This window comes from Branchiostoma floridae, chromosome 18 (assembly GCF_000003815.2).
Source record: "Branchiostoma floridae strain S238N-H82 chromosome 18, Bfl_VNyyK, whole genome shotgun sequence".
NCBI lineage: Eukaryota > Metazoa > Chordata > Leptocardii > Amphioxiformes > Branchiostomatidae > Branchiostoma > Branchiostoma floridae.
The window spans coordinates 207,957-219,363 of record NC_049996.1 but is presented as its reverse complement, the minus strand read 5'-3'; the positions used below and the strand labels follow the sequence as shown (position 1 = coordinate 219,363).

Here is an 11,407-nt window from a genome sequence, read left to right as displayed (position 1 = left end):
GACAATTTGTACTGATTTGGAAATAATACACCTCATGTGCAATAGCAAAATCTATATTGGTTTTACTCCCATCCAGGATGCTGCCATTTTGATGGTGGAGTATGATGAGAAGAGGTGTCACCATTTTGACATGGAATGATTATATAATGAGCATGTTGTTGCTGTCTTATTGCCAATTATTTGGATTATCTGTATGATTTAGATATTTGGGCTGTGACAATTTTTGATGATTTCAATGCCAATTTGACATGGGATTTCACCTGGTCAATATGCAAATATACACATATGTGTATTAAATACTGACTGTTCAAATTTGTTCTCAGAGACTCCTTCACAATGGATATGGACAATGCTGAACAGTATGCTAGCAACAGAGGGGAACAACAGAATGTGGCAATGGACCTTATAAACAAGTAAGATCTGACGGGTTTACTGAAAGGGCTGGGCTGTCTACCTGGGCTGGCTATCACGTCAGGCTACTCAGATCTACAAAAGCCCTTTCCATAAACCCAGATCTGACACTCTTTTACACTATCTTTTCATTCTTCTCTAAATCCCTCTGTCAGAGGTTTGATTCCTGTCATTTAATGCAGGACTATAATACCATTACTTTTGTCAGTGGAAAAAAAGTTTGCAGTGACTTTTATATTTGTAATTTTCATCATACCTCTGGTGACCGCAAACTGAAAACCAGAGCAAAACTTAATGTTTTCTCCCGTTTACGCCATTGTCTAACAATTGGCTACATGTACGCATTATAAATTGTACATTGTTATGATGTGTTTGTGGCACCTGTTATGGTAAAGACATATAAATGCATACCCAGCACAAACTGAACACAGACCCTACTGTAAAAGTGGAAATATTCAAGGAGATTTTGAGTTGTGGCAGTGATATAAAGTCACAGTTGAAACTGCCACTCAGGGTTTTACTGTAAAAAGGGAAATAATCACGGTTGTTTTAAGTTCATGGTGAAGAATAGTCAAGAAAACACAAACATAAAACCCCTGCAACATCTTCCATCTCAGACTACCTTGTACCTAAACCACACATAACTTTACTTGACCTTTGACCACACAGGTATGTCCAGTGGCAGGAGGGTGACCTTGTACTTGATGTAGGGTGTGGCACAGGAGAGGTCACTAAGTTCATGGCCAAACAGACAGGGGTCAAGGCTGTGGTGGGATTTGACCTGTCAGAAAACTTTATCCGGTAAGAGTCAGACCTGATACCTGGTAAGGCCATGTTGATTTGATTATATGGATGACATGCCCTGGGATTCGGAATCCGAAAACTGATGCAAAATTGCCAGTATAAAAAAGTTTGGCTTAAAAAAAACTGATATCATTATGAAATCCAAGTAGTCAGGAAGGTTGACTTTAAACACGCTTTTTACAGAACAGTTATTTAGATTCTTTTTATATTTTTGTTCTTTGACATTTTCCTTTTTGGCCTTTGAATTGACTTTAAGACATTAAGATTTTGATTTTCTTAAATTTCTTTCAATTTACAGCATATGTTTCATCTTGCAACTGCATTGTATGCTGTAGAGTTTGGTCATAATCTTCTCTCTTTTTTTTGGAAATGGGCAAAAATTGATGCGCATGTAGATGTTCTCCATATCATTGAATCAAACTGGCCTAAAGGATTCAGTGCATGGATGAGTGTTCAACTTCTGAAGTCCAAGTCCTGTGTGTGAGTTTGCACTCAATTTTGACTTTATGAGTCAAATGGATAATTATATAAGTTTTGCAAGAGCACAATTCTACAGAGAACACACAAACAGCATGTAGTTGAGTTTTACATGTATTCATGTCTGAAAATTTTCTTGCACTTCCAGTTTTGCTACAGAGCACAATTCTACGGAAAACACATCATTTTACGTTGCCGATGCGTCCGATCCCGCGGCCATGAGACCAGAGTGGAAGGGTTTCTTCACCAAAGCCACCTGCTTCACCATGCTGCACTGGATCCAAGACAAGCGCACCTGTATGCAAAACATCTGCAGCTGTTTGCAGCCAGGTGGCCAGCTGGTTGTCAACTGTCTACTGGACACTGCAGGTGTCAGCGATATTGACCTCCCCAACTGGAGGCACTACCTAAAGGTAAATTTTTTTCACAGCCCAGTCTTTTTTGTAAACCCCTTTTGAAAGGGGCATACTACCAGTAGTATTGTACAATTTGGGCGCCGAAATGGAAAATATTATGAATTTCAAAATCTTCATTCGAGTTGAAATTTACATCTGTTTTTGTTGAAAAATGATGCTAAAAAAAGCCTAAAGATCTTGCAAAGTTATTTTAAAAATGGTTCAAAGGGGTTTATTGTACAATTTTGGCACCCAAAATACAAATATTATTCATTCATAGAAATATCTTTATTAAAATTCATCATCATTCAAATTGAGATCTGCAAATGATTTTCAATATATTTGCATCTTTTTTTCACATTTTGGCATCGATAAACAGTGTAAAAGCAAGTCACGCAAAGTCTCCTAGTTTTCGTTGCCTACCAAAACTTCATAGCCTAGCAAAAACTTGCATTCATAGAGCTGAGGAGTTGGCCTGTGTTAAGGCCTTGAAAAGAGTCTGGCATCCAGGGTAAGACTTTATACAGTAGAAGCCAGTTAATTGCACAACGGATAACCGCACACTTCAGTTAATAGCACGGAATCACCAAACCCTGTGGTGTTGTAGTCCAGCTAGATAACTTCGCATTGTTGCACCATCCGCATAATTGCACAAAATACTCTGGAAAATGGGGGTGCAGTTAAACTTCTGTACCAGTTATTGTAAGACACTGAATTTGACACTGAAGTCTTCTCTGTTTTTCTTAAGGATTTTGAGTACAATCTCTACCCATGGCCTAGCGACAACATCAAGGGCATGCAGTCTCTACTAGAGGAGTGTGGCTTCAAGGTCAACCAATGTCAAGGTCATCCGGGTCCACCACAGGACGAACCATTAGACGAGGAGGGGTGGAAGGGCGTGCTGCGTCCAGTCTTGTCCCAGTTGAAGTACATACCAGAGGAAAAACATGACGACTATCTTGCGGAATACTCCAGAGCTGTCATGAAGAGGGTAGAGGAACAGAAAGGACAACCTGAGCAAGTTGTGGCTCACGCATATAAAATCTAACTCTAAAAGTAGAAGGGCTAGGGGTGGGTACGAGTTCTGAAAATTCAGTATAGGTCCAGTTCAGGTCCAGGTCTGGACGGACCTGACTGTGCAAACTTTTGAATGGTAGTTTCCAAGCAGATCCTACGGTAGCATAAGATAGTAATAAATAGTATCAAAAGCTGACAGAGGAGTGAAGCCAGCCTAGGAGAGTGTATCGTCTGACTCCTTTTGGCCGGCTATACTCCTTGGCCAGCTTTGATACTACAGTATCTGATGGCTCTATAGAATCTGCTTGGATATTAGTGAATTGGCGATTCTCAAAACAATGGTTTGCTTTGCTACAAAGGATTCTGTTTGGTACAGTATCCAACTCCCACTTAAAATCATATATTAATATGAACTGTGTTAACTGCCTCTGTTAACTTAGACCACATTTGACAGTAGGTAGAGCTTCTGACTGGAGTTCTGCTTCTATTATATGTATAGCCCAGTTAGCTGGCACTCTTATTGTACAGCAAGAACACAATCCAAAGATATTAGCTTCATATATATAGCTATGAGAAATACTATCCCAGCAGAGGGTCGGCTCAAGTTTTTTTTTTTTAAACGTTTTTAGACATTCTTCTTAGCTGGCGGATATGAATAGATAGTACACCTAAAACCACAGCCGAAGCCAAACTTCTACTTGGAGGATAGGTGAGAATCAAAACTCCAGTAAAAAGCACTGAGAAAGATGTCTGATAGACATCGAAATGTAAGCAGGCAAGAGAAATAAAACTCAAATATCCTATATTCTACCAGCTGATGAAATTACTAGTATTCTTGGATGAAATAATACATGTATTGAATTCAATGAAACGACTAAGCACCGGTATATGAGAATTTATTGTCAAAATATCACAATCAAGTTTTGCTTACAAAGGTAAACATGTTGAACAGAGAAGAAAAGTACATGTAGTGTGTTACTCTCCAAATACCTCGAGTTACAACATCAAGATATAGAAGGTACCAAACGACATTGGTACACATACTGTAACGTAGTCGGAACTCAAAACTTGGAATGACCTTCAAAAATATCCTGTTTTACTACATACTACTTTTAATTAATTAATAATGAAAACAATTCTTAATTTATTTACTTGGCACTCTCGTACCTGAAACAATGCCCACAACAATACTTTGTTCATTGACAAAAGAAAATAAAGTTTCCCTGTCGAAAAAGAAAGGTACTTTCTTTGAATATAAAATTCCAGGGCACACAGACTTCTTTTACTTTGCAGGAGGGGGGGATAACATTTTTCCAAAGCTTTGAGTTAAAAATGTCACAATACAAGAGACTTAAAGTGTTTGTGGCGATCTATTTGGTGATTGGTGTTTGGCTGGAGTTGGTAGACAGTGCAGGAGCGCCCCCTGTCTATCCTCTTGTGTACTTCCCCCAGATGTGAAGCATGAAGACTGAGGCGATGAACAGCAGGCTCATCACGAGAACGGGGACAGGGCCACTGAAAACAACAAAAAACAAGTCAACAACATGTAGGTCATTTACAGAGATGAAAACACTTATTCTAAAGGGAGAAATATTTGCAAAGATTTAATTTTGTGGTAGGGAGAAAATTTAAAAAATTTTTCGATGTAATCTTATTGTTATGATGAAGCAAATAATGCAAAGACCGTGAACATAGACCCTATGGTGTGACTTGTAACCCCTATGCTGTGATTTGGGCCCCTACACTGTGTTTTGACCAATGCACTGGCTTTTCTGCTGTTTTGTAGCAAAGTTAAAAAATGATGGCTATTTATTACATTTGGTCCAAAAAATGCAGAATATTGTTTGAGGGTGCTATGGATTTGAATTTGAGGATGCCCCGAAAGCCCCCTTCAATGCTCATCTTGTGCCGCTTGCCATATAGCTTCATCTTGCTAAAATGTCCCCTACGCTGTTGGTCAGTATGCAACATGGATTACAAACAGTAGCTAAAAGTCATGGCAGAAGTTAACATGCCAGATTTCTGATAATAAAATATTTCTCCAGCATAGACCACAGTTTCAGCATTGTGTGTTTAACTGACTTGTACAAAAACACAACCTTGGAAGTCGAACCAACCCTATGCAGGGACAGGGATACTTTGTTGCAAATGTTGCAGATTTTTGTGAGTGTGTGACCCACTATTGCTAAAATAAAGTCAACATTTTACCCTTGTCACAAAACAAAAAAACCCACAATGCTGATTGAAACACAACATAGGGGCCAAAATCACAGCGTAGGGCATACAGATAACTGCGTAGAGGCCACTAGAGGCCCCCTACACTCAACTGCAAGAGATGTGAGTATGAGCTGTAAACCTACACTTTAAGCCCAGGAGAGTCTTCTGTGTAGAATCGCCACATCCCAGCAGTGTTCCCTGTAGCACGGGCCTGGCCTCTGGAGGCTGAGGATGGGGTTTTCCTGGAACATGAACACAATAAGATGTTATTGTCTGCAATTCTGAGCTCTACAGTAGTCTGTGATGACATTTCAATTCATGCAGTGGTTGTACTCGCAGCTCCAAACACAAACTCTCGGTTACAAGGCTTTATACTACACAATTTACTAGAATGCAGTCTACCCGGGGACACTACTCTGGGTTGAACAGGTGGTCACTAGACAGCGTCTAAGGCCACAGCAAGTAAATTTTATGGATGACATCCGCGCGCTCATTAATTTTCGCCTGATTTCAGAAAAAAAACAAGAATTTTTTTCTTCTTAAGGGAAGGCCGAATAGACGAAAATGGGTAAAGATTGTGTTGTAACCTAATCATTGAATGTAGAATTGACACTAGAGACTCTGTAGTATTGACTGTAGTTGCAGAGGTGCAACTTGATAGATAGTTGTAAAAGTGGCACTATGGAAGCTATGAGTGTAGTTGCCAACATGGTTAATGATACTAGTCTACCACACTAGTGTCACTTTAACTACACTGGTGCACTTGTTAAATACAGGAATGAATGCCTTGTTGGCTGTGATGCCATATTTTGTCACTTCAAGTCTTGTTACAACGTCTATTTTGAAAATTTGCCATCTTGTTTTTTTTTTGCCCATCTTGTTTTTTTTTTCGCCCTATCTCATTATTTTTGCAGTCTGCAGAGGATGTCATCCATAAAATTTACTTGCTGTGGCCTAATGGGAAAATTATCTGTCGGACCACTAAAATGAGTTTTATACTATAGGGGTGATCACTTTTATAGGCTGGACTGTATCATAATCTTTTAAACATATGTCATTTAAGTGGTGTAGGATAGAGACATATGCAAAGGACAATTCTTACAGCTAATATTCTAAAAAACAACCAGTACATGCAATAAAGGGCATCTGAGACACAGGCAAGGCATGGGGTTATTTTGTTCACTGGAAGTGCATCACAGACTGGCCATGGCATGGGTCATGTTTTCAGCCAAGCACATAGAGAATTGGATTCTTTTACATACCAATTCTTGATGCATGATGAATCCCATACAGTGCTCTATGTTTTACTTCACATCCAAAAGAGCTACTGCAACCACTTACAATTGGGCTTCAAACTTCCACTCTCTGGAACTACATATACTACTTGTATCAGTATACCGACCTTTGTCTGAGCTGACTGCCTCCCCCGGCCCGAGGTGTGACGGCCTTGCTGGCCGGGGCACGGGACCCAACATTGGTCTGACTTGATGGTGCAGGCTGTAGCAGAAAAAAAATAGATTTTCGTTACTGTAAATGATGAAATTTTCAGCTTGAATTGTAGTTTTTAGAACTTATCACACTGGAAAATTAGGCTGTATTCTAGCATAGGTTTGGTTTAAAATCTTTGCACTTCACTGTGATGCAGAATTTAAATTTAAAGTCGATTTACTAGGTTCTTTTTGGTAAAAACATGTTCACTTAATTACACTGTTAACTTTACAAGTGGTTGCAGAAAACTATAAACTTGAAAAGGAAAGCCAAGAAAAAGCATTTCTTTGACCTAATTTTTTAATCCTACCCTTAAATTTTAAGACAAAACAATAGTTTGTGAGCCACAAAAGATACGGAAAATCCTTAATTTCAGATTAAAACGTATAAATCTGTATCAAATTGTGTAGAAGTAGAAATGCTGCACGTAGTAAATAGTACACTGCAAATTCTGCAACCAAGCCCCCCTCCCCAAAATACTTTTAAAAAAGCTATTTGCTTCCTAGTGAGACCTAATAAACCTAAACTATCGTTAGATCTCGGTTTAAATTACCAATTGTTTCAATCCAACTGATTCTAAGCAATTTCTGTATCCCGAATTCGTAAAACATATGGGAAATTCGTAGTTGAGAAATCGTCGAAAACAGCATACGTGGCAAAACGCAGCACTTCGCTCAAAGTCCAATCGTACGAAAACGCAACTTTCTGGCACAAATCTTAATAATTGGAAGACAAAATTAAGTCTACATGTTGAAAATATCTTAAACTATAGATCTGTATCGGTAAATCGTCATTGAAATGTCTAAAATATCATAAAATCGAAGACAACTCTTACCATGTTGTTCTGTTCACGACAACTCTGAAAACAGCCGGAAGTGAAAAGGCCACGCCGTGACGTCAGAAGTCTCGCCAAACTGCGCGTGAGTTGGTTCCAAGGGAGTGGATCACTTTATAATTTTTACGGGAGTGCAAAATAAATAAACACCACTTATAGTAGACTAAATTAATATAAATACTAAATATACTCCAAAGTACTTTTTGATATATAAATGACATGGTAATGATTCAATATTTGAAGACATAAGGGGTTTTAAAAGCAAACAATTTATACAACAAAGTATCTCAAATCCCTAGTGATAAAATTAGCCGATACCAAGCTCGAAGAGTCGAATATACAAACTAGGGACATATAAAATATGAAGTATTTTTACACCTTTAAAAAAAGGATTAAGTTAGTATTTTAAAGCCAAAATGTACATTGTACATTAATTTTGTTTGAGATATATTATATTTTTGTTGCAATTATTGTTTGAAAATCGTCAAGATTCGTTAAACTATTGGTAACATGTCCCCCTAAAATCTTAGTGGTATGCTCTCATTGAAAGAGCGTCCCAAAAGGAATGGGGCAAGTCCAAACCTGCAGTCGTCCTGGTCTCCTATTTGTCAGCTCATTGGCTGTATAAATAGAATCTGATCTAATACGCATTCCTGCCAACAGTCCATTCAGAAGTTTAGTCACTGGCCAGAAAACACCATGTGTTTTTCTCTCAACCACAGCCGGGTTTCAAAACAAGTCTTGTTTTTATTTCTTTCCAAGAAGTTTTCAACTTATGTGTGGAGCGTCCAACATTTGTGTGTAAACTGGGCGAATGGCTTGTTTGAAATAGTCGACATGTGGGTAAAGGTAGGTGGCCTTTCTTGCTACTTGTTGGGCGACGGTCTAGATACGTCTGCAGTCGACAAACCACACGTATACCGCAGACTTTAATCTACTTTCAAGTTTGTTTTATGTGGTGTATGTTTGTTGTATGAATCAAGAATATCTGCTATTAAACTAGATTTCTCCTATGCAAACAATATTGATTCTAAAGCATGATTTTCCACGTTCTTTTGCCACTGAACAATTGTTATGAAGTAACTGGCACAGGAAACTTTTCGCCTATGTAATTTGCACTTCTTTGGTGGAAAACAATTTACAATTAGAAGATGGGTGTTAAAAAGCTCCATTTTTCTAAAGACGGGAAATATGATATATCCTGATTGTACTCTAGTGACTCTTCTTTGGAGGAATTCTTATTTAGCAACGAGTAGCTAAAACGAATGTACTATTAAATTACTAGTATGATATGATGGTTGCGTTAGATTTGGTACGACTTGCATCATTCGTACAAATTTGGTCACCTGCGTTTATTTTAACGTTTTCAAGTCAATGAGGCATTAGGTAAATTTATTTGAAAGCATGGTATTGAGGATAAAATGATGTTTTATTTGTAAAAAATTTTGTTTTATGTTTTATGTTCGCGGGAACTCTGAGAGCGCGTCTGGGCATGCGATCGCGTAGGCGTGTCTTGACTTGTCTGGGTTTGAGCTCGGTATGTCTGAAAACATGTCTGACACTGGCCGTTGTTTTTGTGTCTGAAACTTTTCTGACAAAATAATCTGTGCTATCCCTTAATTGTTTGTGGCCTGTGTGTAACTGCATACATATGTTTTCAATCTCCCCAAATTATAGTGTTTCAACCCCCATGGGGGTACAGTTTAGTCCAAGCAGATGTTAGGCCCTGGCTGTTTTGGACGTGTTTTTATGCATTTTTGTTAGGTTTTATTTTGCACCGATTTTTTTTTTTTCGTGTCTGCCGGCACCGGTGAAACATAGAAAACCCAACAAAAACATCTAAACTCATGTCCAAAACATTCAGAGCCGAACCTCTGCTTGGAGAGTAGGTACAGATGTTGTTTTGGTGCGAGTGTGAGTCATTCAAGAACAACTCGACCGACCTCAGACCGTATTATTGTTTATCTTTGTAAAGGCCCTGCACAGAAAAAAGCTTACAGATGTGAAATTTAATCGTCCTTTGTCCACCACCAGACGTCACTAGTTGACCGCAAACTTGTTATCACTAGAGCAGTCGTCTGATCTTTTTTGCTGACCAGAAAATATTCCCGCGCCCAAAACTTGGGGGCAAAGTTAGAGAGGGTCAGAAACGTTTAGCTAGGGTGAATCTTGTGGACAGTACTTTCTAATTTTGCAGGTACAATTTATAGCCTTATATACCTATTATGAGCCCTCACAGAACTAATAGTAGAATTCACCCCACGGCTAGCCTATCTTCTTGTTCTTCTTCTACTTCTTAGAATACAGGACAATATGCCTCGCGGCACATTTTATTTATTTATCTATTTATCTTTAGGGTTACCGTGATCACTTCCTGGGAAAACCTGGCCTAACGTGTTATAGTTCAAAATTTTGTGTTTCAAGCAAGTGAGTTGAAGTCCATGATATTTTTGTGACTGCACTTAATAAACTTTAACGTTTTTAATTTGTGTTGTTTTATTTATTAATCTTTCAGGGTAGTCCCTACAGTTTTGATAAAACTGATTTCCAAGGGAGCCCAAATATCATTTGTGATCTTCAATATATTTTCATGCTTTAGTCTTGCTGCTGCTGATGTTTTTCTTCTTTTTGTTTGTGTTTATTTGTAAACAGCGAAAACTACAACAATATCAAAAATTACCAGAGTAATGCTGTAAATATTCAACTTTACTACTGTACCTTTTCGACTGTAGTGCAAAGGTGTTCAAAATCAAATATTTAGTTATATCGTGTTAGCCTTTCAACACCTTTTACCGGTTTTGACCTACTCTAACTAGTCCGAACTAGTTCTAGAATCTTCCCACATGGCCTAGTTCCTGGACACATGTGAACCACACTGTGATGAGTCATCCTTTACGAACGTAATACTGACGACGTAGATTTTGCCGCGTTGGAACCTATGGTACATGGCGGCCATGTGCTAGCATTACACTGCAAAATTGAGCGACCACGTGATTGGACTAGCGGCCAACAAGACTCCAACATTTTTTCACAGGGGTGTTTAATGAGAAAGTTACCCTACTACAACAGTTTAAAAAGTCATAGAGTATATAATTTTACAGTATTTTATACAATTGTACACTTTTATATGTTACTTATATCCTGTAAAGAATGCGATTGGTGAGATTTTATCGATAAATTAAACTGTGACACCCCTAAACGTAACGGTTATGGTTCGGTCCAAGGGACTTCCCCGACGCTTGGAAATCCCGGCGATGACGTAATCACAGCCAGAGTGCAAGTCTGGAACTGAACTGCTGGGCGTATCATTTGAGTAGACGGCCTAACCCCTCTAGCTAGGGCAGAAAAATACATACAGCTTTGCTATCTCTCAACAGAAAAGATGTCTAGATCAACTATTCAAAAGTCTAAAGGTATTTCTATCTTTTTTTGTAGCCGAAAATCAAAGTCTTGCGAAGCCTTGGATGTTTAATAGGTGAGGTGGGGTTAAAATTCTTTCCAGAACTTTCTGTGACCTACTGTTTAAACATAGCTATAGACTTTGAGGTCACTTGTTCAATCAACGCTGAATTTTAACATGACTATAACATATTGTTTTGCATTGTACCTCTTGGATTTGGGGTAAGTGTTTTTCGATCTGTGGAAAAAGAGGATTTTATTGTTGTTGTTCAACGATTGATATAATTTACGCCATTCTAGCATCTGTATCCGTTTCCCTATCGCAATTTACTGAGAAACTAGGGTGTTTTTCGTGGCGTGCATT

At 38.5% G+C, this 11,407-nt stretch overlaps 2 protein-coding genes across 3 annotated transcripts; one reads left to right on the top strand and one right to left on the bottom strand.

Annotated features, from left to right (window-relative positions):
* The first annotated feature begins 75 nt into the window (after positions 1 to 75).
* LOC118405827 (phosphoethanolamine N-methyltransferase 3-like) lies at positions 76 to 4,158 on the top strand. Of its 2 annotated transcripts, none has more exons than XM_035805623.1 (5): positions 76 to 139; positions 324 to 413; positions 1,081 to 1,212; positions 1,841 to 2,105; positions 2,836 to 4,158. In XM_035805623.1, the coding sequence occupies exons 1-5, from the start codon at positions 102 to 104 to the stop codon at positions 3,133 to 3,135; spliced, it is 825 nt and encodes a 274-aa protein (XP_035661516.1). In that variant the 5' UTR covers positions 76 to 101; the 3' UTR covers positions 3,136 to 4,158. The 2 variants fall into 2 exon arrangements, with proteins under 2 accessions (XP_035661516.1, XP_035661517.1); XM_035805624.1 differs by having other exon boundaries at positions 82 to 114.
* LOC118405828 (protein transport protein Sec61 subunit beta-like) lies at positions 3,985 to 7,776 on the bottom strand. Its single transcript, XM_035805626.1, has 4 exons — positions 7,645 to 7,776; positions 6,724 to 6,818; positions 5,465 to 5,563; positions 3,985 to 4,619 (listed from the first exon to the last, which is right to left on the bottom strand). The coding sequence occupies exons 1-4, from the start codon at positions 7,645 to 7,647 to the stop codon at positions 4,532 to 4,534; spliced, it is 285 nt and encodes a 94-aa protein (XP_035661519.1). The 5' UTR covers positions 7,648 to 7,776; the 3' UTR covers positions 3,985 to 4,531.
* Between the last annotated feature and the right edge of the window lie 3,631 nt (positions 7,777 to 11,407).

What these genes read in the sequence shown, in the direction of transcription:
- LOC118405827 (XM_035805623.1), top strand. Translation starts at nt 102, where the DNA reads ATGATGAGAAGAGGTGTCACCATTTTGACATGGAATGA. An exon ending in GCAATGGACCTTATAAACAA is followed by an intron (nt 414 to 1,080) that starts GTAAGATCTGAC and finishes TTGACCACACAG; the next exon opens with GTATGTCCAGTGGCAGGAGG. An exon ending in CTGTCAGAAAACTTTATCCG is followed by an intron (nt 1,213 to 1,840) that starts GTAAGAGTCAGA and finishes TTGCACTTCCAG; the next exon opens with TTTTGCTACAGAGCACAATT.
- LOC118405828 (XM_035805626.1), bottom strand. An exon ending in GGCAGTCAGCTCAGACAAAG is followed by an intron (nt 5,564 to 6,723) that starts GTCGGTATACTG and finishes TTCATGTTCCAG; the next exon opens with GAAAACCCCATCCTCAGCCT. An exon ending in GACTCTCCTGGGCTTAAAGT is followed by an intron (nt 4,620 to 5,464) that starts GTAGGTTTACAG and finishes TGTTGTTTTCAG; the next exon opens with TGGCCCTGTCCCCGTTCTCG.